The sequence below is a fragment of the Bos mutus genome, chromosome 18, assembly GCF_027580195.1.
Source record: "Bos mutus isolate GX-2022 chromosome 18, NWIPB_WYAK_1.1, whole genome shotgun sequence".
Taxonomy (NCBI): Eukaryota; Metazoa; Chordata; class Mammalia; order Artiodactyla; family Bovidae; genus Bos; species Bos mutus.
In genome coordinates this window covers 52,208,993-52,221,964 of record NC_091634.1, presented here as the reverse complement: position 1 = coordinate 52,221,964, position 12,972 = coordinate 52,208,993, and the positions used below count along the sequence as shown (strand labels likewise).

Genomic DNA, 12,972 nt, shown 5'->3' with positions numbered 1-12,972 from the left:
ACAGGTTCCGACCCTAAATAAAGCAAAGCATTCTAACAATAAAGCCACAGAAAAATGAGTTGGTTTTTTTTGCTGCACCATGCAGCATACAGGATCTTAGTTCCCTGACCAGGGATTGAACCCAGGCCCCAGCACTGAAAGCTCAGAGTCCTGACCACTGGACTGCCAGGGAACTCCCAAAAATGAACATTTAACGTCTGCTTATAACAGCCCAAGAACTCTGCTAAGCTCTCTTCACATGCACTATTTCCTTTCACCTTCAGAAGAACTCAGGTGGGTGGCATCATCTCCATTTTCTGGATAAGCAGAAGCTTAAAGAAAAGATGCTCACCACCGGTACCCACAGCTCATGACCAGAGGAAGAGATACACTATGTCCTTTCAGGGCAGCCCAACAATCTGAAACCATGCTGGAGAGGGTACAGAAGGGGACCCCGAACCATGAAACTCTATGCACTTCCCATGCTACCACATTTCCTAAAATATTCTGCAGCTCTCTAAAGAATAAAAAGACACAAGGCACGCATTTGGCTAACTGCACAGGTCTGATTTGTTTTTATCTTCATGGATTGCTTTGAGGTGACTGCTTTTCAAAGAGAACACAGGAAACATGGACTAATGGAAAGAGCTCTGCGAAGTCAGACCCCCCTGAACTCCGCAGCTGGCACGCGAACTGGCTTGTCCCCTGGGTGTGGTTTTAAACCTGAGAGGCTCTCGGGCCTCATATGACAGACATCTTATTTCGTTTTCCTTCTAATGAAAGAAAAACAATAAGCGATAATAGCTATTATCTATTTGCTACCCCAGTTTCTGATGAATAGGGAAAAACCCTTTCCCCTTTGGTAGTACACCTGCTTTGGAAACTAGTATATACTAATCTTCAACTAGTTATCTGAGAAGGAACTTCTCTCCACAGGCCTGTCGTAAGGACTCGGAGAGTGAGCCCTAGAGCTGAAAGGGACTCAGCAAATTCCTTCCATCCCCGCACGAGCCCAGCTTTCAGCTTCAACAAGCCCAGCCGAGGCACGATGGTGCACGGTCAGGAGGGTCTGAGAAAAGCAAAATGAAACCCAAAGAAAAAGCATTTTGCCAGATGCATCCAAAATAAAAACACGCACTGAAAGACGCAAAACGCAAGCAAGGAGACTCGAAGACACCATCTTAGTTTCCAAGCGAGAAGGGGTGTCAGGGCCTCACAGCCTGAAGGCTCTGAGAGAAACCTGGTGAAAATCTCTTCCCACACAACAGAGATCATTCTTACTGCAAACTTTTGATCAGAAGCACAAAGTCTCTTTTCTGGTTTTTTTTATTCCTGCTGAGAAAGTGTTCACAGCTGATGAAAGACGGGGTGTTCACTGTACTATTTCTCAGATACTGCCCTGTGTGAAGACATACACCCCCTGTGCTTCCAGCACAGCAGAAATGCACACAGACCAGCCCTCGGGAGCAGTACTCACCCTCTGTGTACTTGAGGGAACGAAAGACTTTCCGCTGGGGTGTTACCCGCTTGATGTTCGGATGGTCTTCGAGAGTCAGCAGCCCCGCCTTCTGTTTCTCATTTATCTGAATCACCTCAAAATCACTAGGGTAGTCACTGGATGGATTGTTTCGAGGTATAATTCTCCAGTTGTCGATTGCACTGCTCTTCAGGGCGCTTGAAATAAATGAATTTCTAGCTTTGGCCGTAAAGTATCCATTGAAAGCCACAATGTACTCTGAAATCAATGACCACAAAATAAAAATAAGAACTTACGAACCTATATTTTGACATTATACAAGACTATAGGTAATACAAAGTTTTCCTGGTAAAAGAAAACATATATATCATAACACCTACAGCAGAAAGAGCAGTAAACAGACTAGCTTAAACACCCTGGATGGCAGTGTCCAGAGCTCTGAGCTAAAACGATCTGGATGAACCCCACTGATCACAGGACACATCACTCAAAACCAGACACCTGAGCTCTTTTTCAAATACCGAATGTTAAGAGAAGTTTGAGCACATGGCAGAGAAATGCACGTAAGGTTTCAAGTAGGAAGGAGGAATTCAGAGAAGTGAAGGCTCTCTTCTTCCTGAAAACTTAACGAAACTTAGAACAGATCATATAAGACTCATTACTTAGTTATTCACAACTGGTCACATAAACTTTCAGCCTCTCCAAAGTCCCCACCCTCACCAGCTACAATGACATCTGTCCCATGGAATCCAATTTTAGGGAAATAATTCAGAATGTTAATTTCTTTGCTTTATATAAAATAAGTAAACTGAAAAAACAAACCAGCAGAATTAATATACACACACTATGCACTCAGCCCATTTGACCTTTATTGCAGAAGAGAGGGAAATGTTTTTGGCAAAAGCTAATGTTTGTAATAAATCTGAAAAAAGAAAACAGAAAAACCCAACACACTGAGGGGGAAGTCCCTAACATTTAAAATAATATCATTACCATATTCCACAACCGTTGAGGAGAACTCCACCTTCAAAGCCAGGTGGGAACAGCCAGGGCACGGGGCCTTTTCAAAAGGTTTCTTTTCCAGTCTGTCGCCCAGATGCTTCTTCCCGCAGAGCAAAACCACCAGCAGAAGCAGCCAGATGTTGACAAGCTTCATGGTCGTAAGTGAGTATGGTCATAAAATCGCATAAACTCAAATCGCACTTTTTTCTTCCTTGATTATAAGTTAATTTTTGTTTCAGCTTTCAGCTGAAACATTACTGATCCGCCATTTTACAGTCTTGTCCAACGTAAATAAAAGTTAAATTTCATGGCCTCTTGTGGCTTGGCCTGAAACGAGGCTTTCATTTCTTTCTTCGTTTCTTCTCCATCTTGGGCCTCAGGCTTCGCTCACTCTGGCCCAGACCCCTGAGTCCTACACTCCATGTGCACCACGGAACCAAAGTCCAGCGGGGATGAGCGATCACTGAGAGCCAGTCTACAAAACAAAGCAAGCAACAGGGACATGAGCAGCACAGCGACAGGGCCAGGGAAGTTTCACGATCTCTGAAATTTAGATAAGAGGGTCTAAAAGCCAAACCAGCTATAAGACAAAACAAATGCATGATGCAACCAAGAAATATCTATGGGCTCATTTTAATTTAGTCACTCCTCACCACTTTCACGGGGAAAAGAAAGTTTTAAGACAGCTTCAAAAATAAAACAGGATAAAATAAATGAGAAAAATGGAGAAAAACAAGGATAATAAATGACCCCCGGAACACTAAGCACATCAGCCCTGAGCTAACGAATGGGAGGCATGACTCTGCTCAAGCCCCTCCCTTGCGCCTCAGGTGTAGATCCCGCCTTTCCCTACCCCAGGGCGCTGCCCTCATCAGCACTTTAACTCCCACGCGCACTGCTGGTCCCTCAGCGCGCTGGACTCTGCGATCCAAGGCTCCTCTGTCCATGGGTTCTCCAGGCAAGAACACTGGAGTGGGTTACCAATGAAATTCCACCAGTTTTTCAAGTAAAGGCTTGGTACACATCCTTTTCTTTCTACTATAAGAGTAACTCCTAAGAACAGGCTAATTTCCATGCAATTCATGTATCTACCATCCTCTAAGACACACTGTGCTCTGAAATTACTCAAACTACACTTTTTCAGGTTTTGAAATATTTTCTGCCAATTCTATGAAGAGAGCATGGAAGAGTTTTTATTGTCAGTAAATGTATTTTACCTGAAGCCTCAACTTAAAGACTTTCAACCTGCTGAATGTGTTATAAAATCAGATTCTCTCTTTACTGGATGTGGTATGAGAAGACGGACAGTTGGTGAGGTAAAAGCTGTTGCCAGAGAAAAATGTGATTTGAGTATTAAATTGTATGTAAGCACAAATACCTTTCAAAATATCTGAATGGCAAAGAAAAGGGTAATTCTTCACAGTGAAGAATAGAGCAGCAGTTAAAAAACAAAAAACACAGGCTGTAGCACATCCAGAAAAACACATTGCACAGATCACATCAGAAACATAAATAACCCAGCAGGGGGAAAACAGAGCAATGAGACAGTCCTTCCTTCCATCACTACTTGTTTCTAAGAAGAAAACATTCAGGACAAGGAGTCAGCCCCTTTTTGAGAGAGGTGTGTCAAGGTATTAATAAACCCATTCTTCCGGCAGAAACTGGTATCTGAGAATAACAAGGGGTTTGTGGTTTCTAGGACTACTCACGTGTGCTTCTATAGGAAAGCACAGATAAACAAGAAAACAGTGGTAAATACAGATAAGCAGTTGGAGTATCTAAACAATCTTTGCACTAATAATTAGTACATTCATCATTATAATAACAAATGATATGAAAAGCAGGCCTAATTCGAACTGGAAACCAAGGTTGGTGGAACAGAGTTTATCAGATAGAAATGAAATATTAAAATCTATTTCCATAGCAACACAGAGAACAAGAGAATGTCAATCAATCATATAAACAATTAAAAACGACGAACAGAAGAGAAAGATGGAAGAAAAGCAACAGGGGACACCAAAAGCCTCTCCAACCTGTTTTACAAGAAGCCACCTGGGAGTGAGCCCCAAGTTTCTGTTCATATTTGGTACTCGCAGCAATGAGGCTATCACAGAATACAATTACCTGAAGCATACACCTGGCTCATCGTATTACAGGTCACAGATGAGAAAGCTAATCACAGTGCCAAAGGCTAGCATGATACAGGAAATGAACTTACAGTGAAAAAACAAAAAAATAAATACAAACAGAATGCTATAGAATCTACGACACATTTGGACTGGATACCACACAAATATTAGCGAGCGACACTAGTGAGCAAATGTTAGACTCTGTAAGTTGAGTTACATCAACTTTCATTAAACCTGTTCCAAAATAATTCACACACAGGTAAAGACGATGAACTTAAAAGTCAGCCTGTGGGGAGAGAAGGCTGATGCTCTCTTACAACTGAGGCAGTGCCCACGCCATCACTGGGGTCGCAAGACCAGCCACCGGCTACGGACCTCTGCAGCCCTGGCCTGTCTGCTTTAAAGACACAGTCCCCTACTCCTCCGTGGGGCTCTGAAGGCACTCCTCACCGTGCCCACGACGGCTCCTTCCACTCCGTCCCCAGTGCAGACCTGGAGAGCATGCTCCCCGGGCCAGGCTCACCATCTGGTAGCAGACACACACGCAGCAACCAGCACAGGTGGGCACAGAGAATGGAAGCACAAACACCTACACAGACACACAGGAAGGGAAAACACTTTTTACAAAAACAACAGGCTGAGGACAAGAAGGCAGGTGTTGGTGGGAAAGCCTCAGCAGCCCAGCCCGTGTGCAGTGATGGAGACTGAGGGCGGGGGGGTGCGTGTGAGGCCCCCAGCAAGGGACGTCAGAATCTGAGTGAGGGGTCAGCAGTGACAGAAGGCAGAAGGACACCGATTGGGTCAAATAAATATTTTGTGGAGAATGGGAGGCACCTTTCTCACTGTCAGAGAAGGAAGTCTCAAACATGAAGGGAAACACTGGAATGAACCATGCAGGATGACAATGGAAACTGGTGTGAATGCAAGGTTTTCAACAGACAGCTGCAGAAACATACACCCGCACCAACACATGGAGTGTCTGCTCAAGGAAAGAGCATGGGGGCAGCAATATTCTCATAGGAGGGAACCCCTTACCCCCACTAGTGCCCAGCACTGCTTTTCTAAACACTATACGCCACTGAAAGAAACCAGGCTCCTTAGAGAGAGAGCGAGTTTCAGGCTGGGCAGGGTAAAAAGAGACAAATCTGCAACATCTGTGCCAAAGAGGAAGAAGGGCTCACAGAATGGTGGGGAGGGTCACAGGGGCCCACTGGGATCTGAGCATCAAAGTAAACGTTGAAAGTAACAGATCTTGACCCACTGAAGACAAAAGTAAAACAGAGTCCACCATGGCATACACACAGAAAATAAACTTAAGTGCAAAGAGGATTAAGCTAGTTACATGATCTCAGAATGCCTCCCAACAAAACCCTGATTTACAAAAGGAAGTAGAGGAATGTCAGGATGGAGACGCTTCATCAAGTTAACCAGAGATGGGACAAAGAGACCCGGGTCCATCAGGCAGACGTGGTGGAAGAGCCTGGCATCTCCTGAGGGGTCCTGCCAAAGACACACAACTTGAATCAGGTCATGAGGAAACATCAGGACCCAAACTGAGGGACATCTTTCAGAACGACTGGCCTACAACCTCCCTAAATACTGAGGTAATGAAAACCAAGGAACGGCTGAGATTAGGCTCCAGACTGAAGGCAACTCAAGACTCTTGAACTGGATCCCTTTGCTGTGAGGATGTTACTGGAAGGAACAACTGGCACAACCTGCATGGGACCAGTCTGTGATTAGACAGTGGTGGAGTATCACGACCAACTGCTGGACTCCGAAGGCTGTGCCGTGGTTATGCAAGAAGGTCCTTGCTCAAAGGAAATGCCCACTACAGTACCTGGGGATCAAGGGCATCAGGTCTGCAACTTACTTACAAATGCAGAGAAAAAAGGGCTTGTACTATTCTTCCACCCTTTCTGAAATGGTGGAAATGGTTTCCAAAATATACAAAGAAAAAAAAAGGTCCTATATTTAGTCTCAGTTGCTAGGACTGCCCTCAGTGAATTTGCAAATGTAGGGGAGGAGAGGAGGCAACTTTAAGCCTCTTGCAGACTCAGTCTGCACCGACCGATGTATGCCCAACCAGACCATGGACCTTGTCAAGCAGATTTACAGCCATCAGCTGTCACACAGAATGATACCTGAACATCCCAAGAGATGTGCTGAGCTACTCAAAGGAAAATTAAAAGTATTTCTCATTCTGAGGAACTGGGATAGTAAACAGCTGCTGGACTTAACCCCGGTGACTCTAATTTACATCATAAAAGTCAAGTAACATTTTGACAGACAAAACTGAGACAGCCAGATAAAATGAAATCAAGTTTAAGAATTCAACTTGAATACTTTCCTAGTTTGTTAGTGAATGTAAAAACTCTTATGACCTTTAAGAGTTGAAATTTGTCAATAAGAGAATGTAAAAAACTTTTAGCCTGATAAATTCGGTAAGAACAACAATGAACACATACGGAGCACTCAGCATGTGGCAGACACTATCCTATGTAATGCGCATGTATTAACTCACTTAATCCGTACAACAATCTGTCCCCACCCCACTTTCAACAAGAAAACTGAGGCCTAGGCTGGCTCAGCACTGCCTGGAGTCACCTGGCCTCTGAGTGGGGAAGCTGGGCTGGGAACATGGGCAGTCTGGCTCCAGAGGCTACACTCTTAAGAGGAAGGTTGTTACCCAGCTTTCCTGAAATCCGCAGAAGTATGAATCTGAGGGCACACAATTTATGTGCAAGGCTTTTAACTGGGAAAAATCAGAGACCACCTAAAATGCAACAAGGAACTAGCTAAATAATTCATGTACATTATGGAATGCAATACAGCAATTTAAAATTAGGCTCCTTGGGAAGGCTGAATAGTGGTTCCCAAACGATGTCCACATTCTTATCCGCAGAACTTATGAATGTTACTTTATACGGCTGAAAGGACTCAGCAGGTGTAACTAAAAGCATGTTCTGATGGGGAGAGCATCCTGGATGGTCCATTTGGGTCCAGCGTAATGACAAGAGTCTATAAGAAGGAGGCAGGGGAGTGATGATGGGCGCGTGGGGCTGAAGTGATAGCAGCAGGTCAGGCACCAAAGTCTGCAGGTGCCTCTGGATGCTGGAAAAGGGATGCAAACACATGTTCCCTGGAACTTCCAGAAGGAATGAAGCTGACACCTTGACTTAAGCCCAGTGACACTGATCTCAGACTACTGACCTTCAGAACTGCAAGACAACAAATCTGTTGTTTTAAGCCAACAAGTATGTAGAAATTTGTTACAGCAGCCACAGGAAACTAACGTATTTCCCAGAGAATATGGGGGAAGTGCTAATGAAATATTAAGTAAAACAGTTAATGTGATCCAAATTTTCATTTTTAAATATCTATCTATATGCACCAGGGAGAAAGAACATGAAAAAAGATAACTTTATGCAATAAAACTTGCACAGTCAAAATATGTTAAAAATGTAATTTCAATTATACATATAGCAGAGCTTAAAAGGGATCTGCATGTGTGCGTGCCAAAACACTTCAGTCATGTCTGACTCTCTGAGACCCCATGGGCTGTAGCCCACCAGGCTCCTCTGTCCATGGGATTCTCCAGGCAAAAATACTAGAGTGGGTTGCCATGTCCTCCTCCAGAAAAGGAATCTACTTCTTAGGATTTGTTTTTAAAAATCTGTCTACCTTCTAACTTAAGGTTATGCTAACTTAAGGTTATTCTAACTTAAGGTTCAACTAGTTCATTCTAAACAGATTTGTCATCTGTAATATCACTTAGTTATAGGGCCTGGTTAGGGTTGTCTCTGGATCCACTAACTGTTGACTGGATTTAATTTCTATAAATTCTTTATGTAGAAGGCCTGGTTATTTTTCCATACAAAGGTACACCCTAAAAGATGGTATTTAACATTATGGATTTTCCATAAGTAAGTATAATTATGTCTCCAATACAGGTACAATCAAAAAATACTTGACATTAAATACTAAATGTAAAATACAAAGCTCAAATAATACAATGACAGGAATAAGATTTAATGGGATTGGTTAAGAGGGAGACCAAGTAGAGGAGATGGATTACCTGGGCAGGCAACAGTCAACATTCCTTACAGCCCAGAATCTTCTACGTGCATTATAAAACAGTGTCACTAGGATTATGATTCTGGGTATAGCTAAAGTACATACAAATTTGTTTCTTTGCAAATAATTAAAGAACACAAGTCAGGGAAATGACTTTTATCACCCAATAGTCGTCTAATCAGGAAGATGTGCCTTGCTTTTTAATGACCCTTTACTGAAACAGATCGAGAAAATCTGTTTAGGTCACAAAAGGGTACCATTCAGTTTAATCAAAATTTGGCTGTAAAAATACCACTTTCATAGCTAACTGCACACTTGACTGTATTACCATTGTTTAACAGGCTAACATTTGAGAGATGCCAGATCACAATATCTTAAAACAAAGGTGTATTCTTAAGCCTGATTAAACCATTCATTCTGGCACATTCACCCATCAGTAGGTTTTGTAGGGGGAAATTCAGCCCCGAGAGTCAAGAGCACCAAAGTCAAGAGTCATGGTCCACACTGTTTTTATTGTCTGTTCTTTCACAGAGGCTGCTGCTGTCTCTTCATTCTCTTTACCTTCCCACCATCCAGGATCGGTCAGCCACACAGGAGGTTCACACTTGCCACATTTTAAACTCATTCCTTAAACAACCTCAGACAAAAAGACATCCTCAATATTAATAAACCAAGTGAACAGATTTTTGTAGCAGGTCAAAACTGATTAGGCCCCAGGGAGGAGGAAATCAGTCTCAAGCTGACTCAGACCATACACTGAGAGACCAAGGTCCATCTCCCGTTCTTAATATTTCAAGTCATCAAGGGTTAGACTTGCCAAGTTCTTCCAATAAAATAGATGCAGTATCTCAACTCTCTCCTGATGTAAAGGGGCAGATGCAAATACACCACCCCCTACTGCACTTACAGCACTGCACTAGGAGCCACGTGCGGTCTATTGGGCCTGCAGCCTCTAGTTACTCTGGCACTGTGGCTGCCACACAAATGAGAGAGACAGCAGGCAGGACAAGAACCATCTCCCCCTGAGACTGACAGACAAGGTAATCGCACAACATGAGAAGGACGTGAAGGGGATGATTAAACCTCCTGACTCTTCAGGAGGGAGCCTACAACATCCCATGGGGCCCAAGGAGCTTCTAAAGCTCTGCAAGCACTAGACTAAAAATGCTTTATTTACAGAGGCAACCAACTCTTGATTATAAGGATACTTGGGGAGCACACTGGAGTTAGCTTATGGGCCAGGGTCCCACCCAGCCACCCCAGGCGTCCCCCTCCCCACCTCTAACAAAAAGGGCTCTAGCCATCTGCTTCATACATGGCAACAAAAAACATTATCTGAAAGAAGTGCCCTGCATGAATGGATAAACAAAATGTGTTACATGCAAAGAGTGGACTATGAGTGTGCCATAAAAAGGAATGAAGTATGGAGGGAAAGGGTAAACTAGGAGTGCAGGATTATCAGATACACACCACTATGTATGGGGGCTTCCCTGATGGCTCAGATGGTAAAGAATCTGCCTGCAATGCAGGAGACACGGGGCAGGACACCCGGGTTCAATCCCTGGGTCAGGAAGATCCCTTGGAGAAGGGAATCGCAACCCACTCCAGTACTCTTGCCTGGAGAATTCTAAGCAAAGAGTCAAAGGGGTTGTAAAGATAATCAAGGACACGCTGTACAGCATGAGCGTCCCAGGTGGCACTACTGGTTAAGAACCTGCCTCCCAGTGCAGGACTTGTAAAGAAACACGGGTTTGATCCCTGGGTCAGTAAGATGCCCTGGAGGAGGGCAAGGAAGTCTACTCCAGTATTCTTGCCTGGAGAATCCCATGGACAGAGGAGCCTGGCAGGCTACAGTTCATAGGGTCACACAGAGTCAAACACGACTGAAGCGACTTAGCACTGTTATAGCACAGAGAACTATGTTCAATATCTTGTAATAACCTAGAATAGAAAAGAATCTGAAAAAGAATATACATATGTGTAAATGAATCACTTTTGCTGGGCACCTGAAACTAATACCACATTGTAAAGCAATTATACTTCAATTTTTTTAAAAAAAAAAAAAGAAGGAATGACACACCGATACAGGGTACAAATTACACGAAGTCTAAAGGCAGTATGAAAAACAGAAGGAGCCAGACACAATAGTCACATATAATCCCATCTGAATACACAAAATATTCAAAAAAGACAAATCTAAGGAGGCAGCAAATTAGTGGTCACCTGGAGCTGGAGTTAGAAATGGGCACTGACTGCAAATGGGCACTGTGGGGGATCTTTTGGGGATGGAAGAAATGTTCTAAAACTGGATTATGATGATTGCACAACTGCAAATTTACAGGAAAAAAAAATGTTGAATAAGCACACTTAAAAACAGTAATTTTAACCTTAATAAAGCGCTCACGTTAAAAAAGTGTGTGTGTATATATACATATATATATACGTATGTATGTAAATATATATATGTAAAATGGGTGCCGCAGATTAAAAGTTGGGGGGGGGGGGTGGGAAATCACTGTTCTCCAAACTCCTCATTTTCATACTTAGGCAAACTGAAACCTTGAAGCGAGAGCGCTACTTACCAGCAGTCAAGACTAAAGGGCCAAAGGAAACGAAATTCTCCAGTTCAACTCCGAGACCTTAGGCTACTCTCTCTTACTTGGAAGTGTCCTTCGGAATCTAAAGTAAATATTTAACTTAATCTGCATAGGCAAATAGGCCCAAAGTCTCAAGGGCGCTAACCCAGACAAGGGGTAAACATCTTAAATGAACGTAAAGGAGACGGCGTACAACAGTCTTAGGCAGCACGTGAAGCTCCTTCAGGTCTGAGAGTCAACCAGAACCTCCCCGACCCAAACGACCGACGAGGTTTTTGCCCCGCATTTATGAAAAACCAGACACGGAAGGGGCAGGAATCGAGGTCCCTTAAAATCCCACAGCAGGCTCCCCTCTGGGAAGCAGACCGAGAACCGCGGTCTGCTCCGAGGCTGAGGGCCCGGACCAGGCACACGGTGTGACTCGATCAAAGTTCACTTCAGATCAAGGAAGCGGGGAAGTGAAGCGACCACCGAGGCGTGTCAACGCGCAAAGAGGGCCAGGCGAGGAAACCGGCCGGCAGTCCGGCCGGGGCGAGCGGCGGGACGGCGAGGCTCCCGCGGGCAGGCAAGCGGCGCACCGGCACGTCTCCAACGCTCGTCCTCCCCGCGCCCCCCACCGCCGCCCCCGTACAGCCCGGTTCGCGCCCGCGCGGCTCCAGGGGCGCAGAGAGGCCCCGCCGCCGCCGCCGCCGCCCCCGCCCGCACAGACCCCCGCCCTCGGGCCCTCGAGCGCGGCGAGCAAGCCGGAGCGCTCGGGCGACCCGGCAGGTAGGGAGGGCCGGCGGCTCTGGGGAGCAGACTTGCTTGACGTACCTGCGGCCGCCTCAGGCTCGGGTCTGCTGGGCCCGGGATAACGGCGCCTCCGCCGCAAACACGCCTCGGGTCTCCATTCGGTGCTGTTTACTCCCAACTCTCGCGAGACTGCGCGATTGGGGCGGGGACACCGACGGCCCAGAACGCCGGACCCCGCCGACCGTGCGTGCCCTGCGTGCGCGCGCTGGACGCTGAGGTCCCGGGGCGGGAGGCACCCTGGCTGGGAGGAAGGGTGGAGGTCTCGCGACGTTTGCGGCCCTGGGGCAGGGGCGGGGTCAGGTTGCTGGGACTCGGCCCGAGTCTGGAGAAAGGAAGATTGGGGGCGGATGGGGGATTCACAGGAGCTCTGGAAACCTGTATGGCCCCCGGGCGGGCGCAGCCCTGCGGAGGACAGCCGCGGCGGAACAGCCACCGAACCTTCGTATTCATCCAGTGCTCTCCTCCTGGGGCCTGTGGAGCCAGGTGCGGCGGCGCTCCCCCTGCAAACCTCTACCCGTTTAACCCTCGCTGCAGCTCGGATGCTGGCGAGTAAAGTGCTTACTCAAGGCCGGAGGGTGTTCGCCAGACTTCCACCCTGACAGGCGAGACCCCGGCCCGAAGTCCGGTCTGCTCTACTCTTAACCCCTCCCAGCGTCGCCTGGACCACGGACGCCAAGCGGTGACCCGTTCTGAAGATCAATGTATTAAACTCCCCTAAAAGTGCGCCCCCCCCAATTGTCTGGGTGATTGAGATACTAAAATCACCCACTTAATGTCTACATGTTGAGCTGATCCACACTAGACATTGGGCACAACTAGGGGATGGAGGCTTTCCAGCTGGCGGCAGTGGTAAAGAATCTGCCTGCCAATGCAGGAGATGCAAGTTCGATCCCTGGATAGGGAGATCCCCTGGAAAAGG

At 45.9% G+C, this 12,972-nt stretch overlaps 1 protein-coding gene across 2 annotated transcripts in view; it reads right to left on the bottom strand.

Moving 5' to 3' along the window:
* Positions 1-12,231, bottom strand: part of MBTPS1 (membrane bound transcription factor peptidase, site 1) — a 44,868-nt gene extending 32,637 nt beyond the window's left edge. For both annotated transcript variants that reach the window (XM_070388642.1, XM_070388644.1), the window contains exons 1-3: positions 12,075-12,231; positions 2,450-2,933; positions 1,457-1,714 (exon numbers count right to left, since the gene is read on the bottom strand). In XM_070388642.1, the coding sequence (XP_070244743.1) occupies positions 1,457-1,714; positions 2,450-2,612 (421 nt within the window). In that variant the 5' untranslated portion in view covers positions 2,613-2,933; positions 12,075-12,231. The remainder of the gene's footprint in view (positions 1-1,456; positions 1,715-2,449; positions 2,934-12,074) is intronic.
* Between the last annotated feature and the right edge of the window lie 741 nt (positions 12,232-12,972).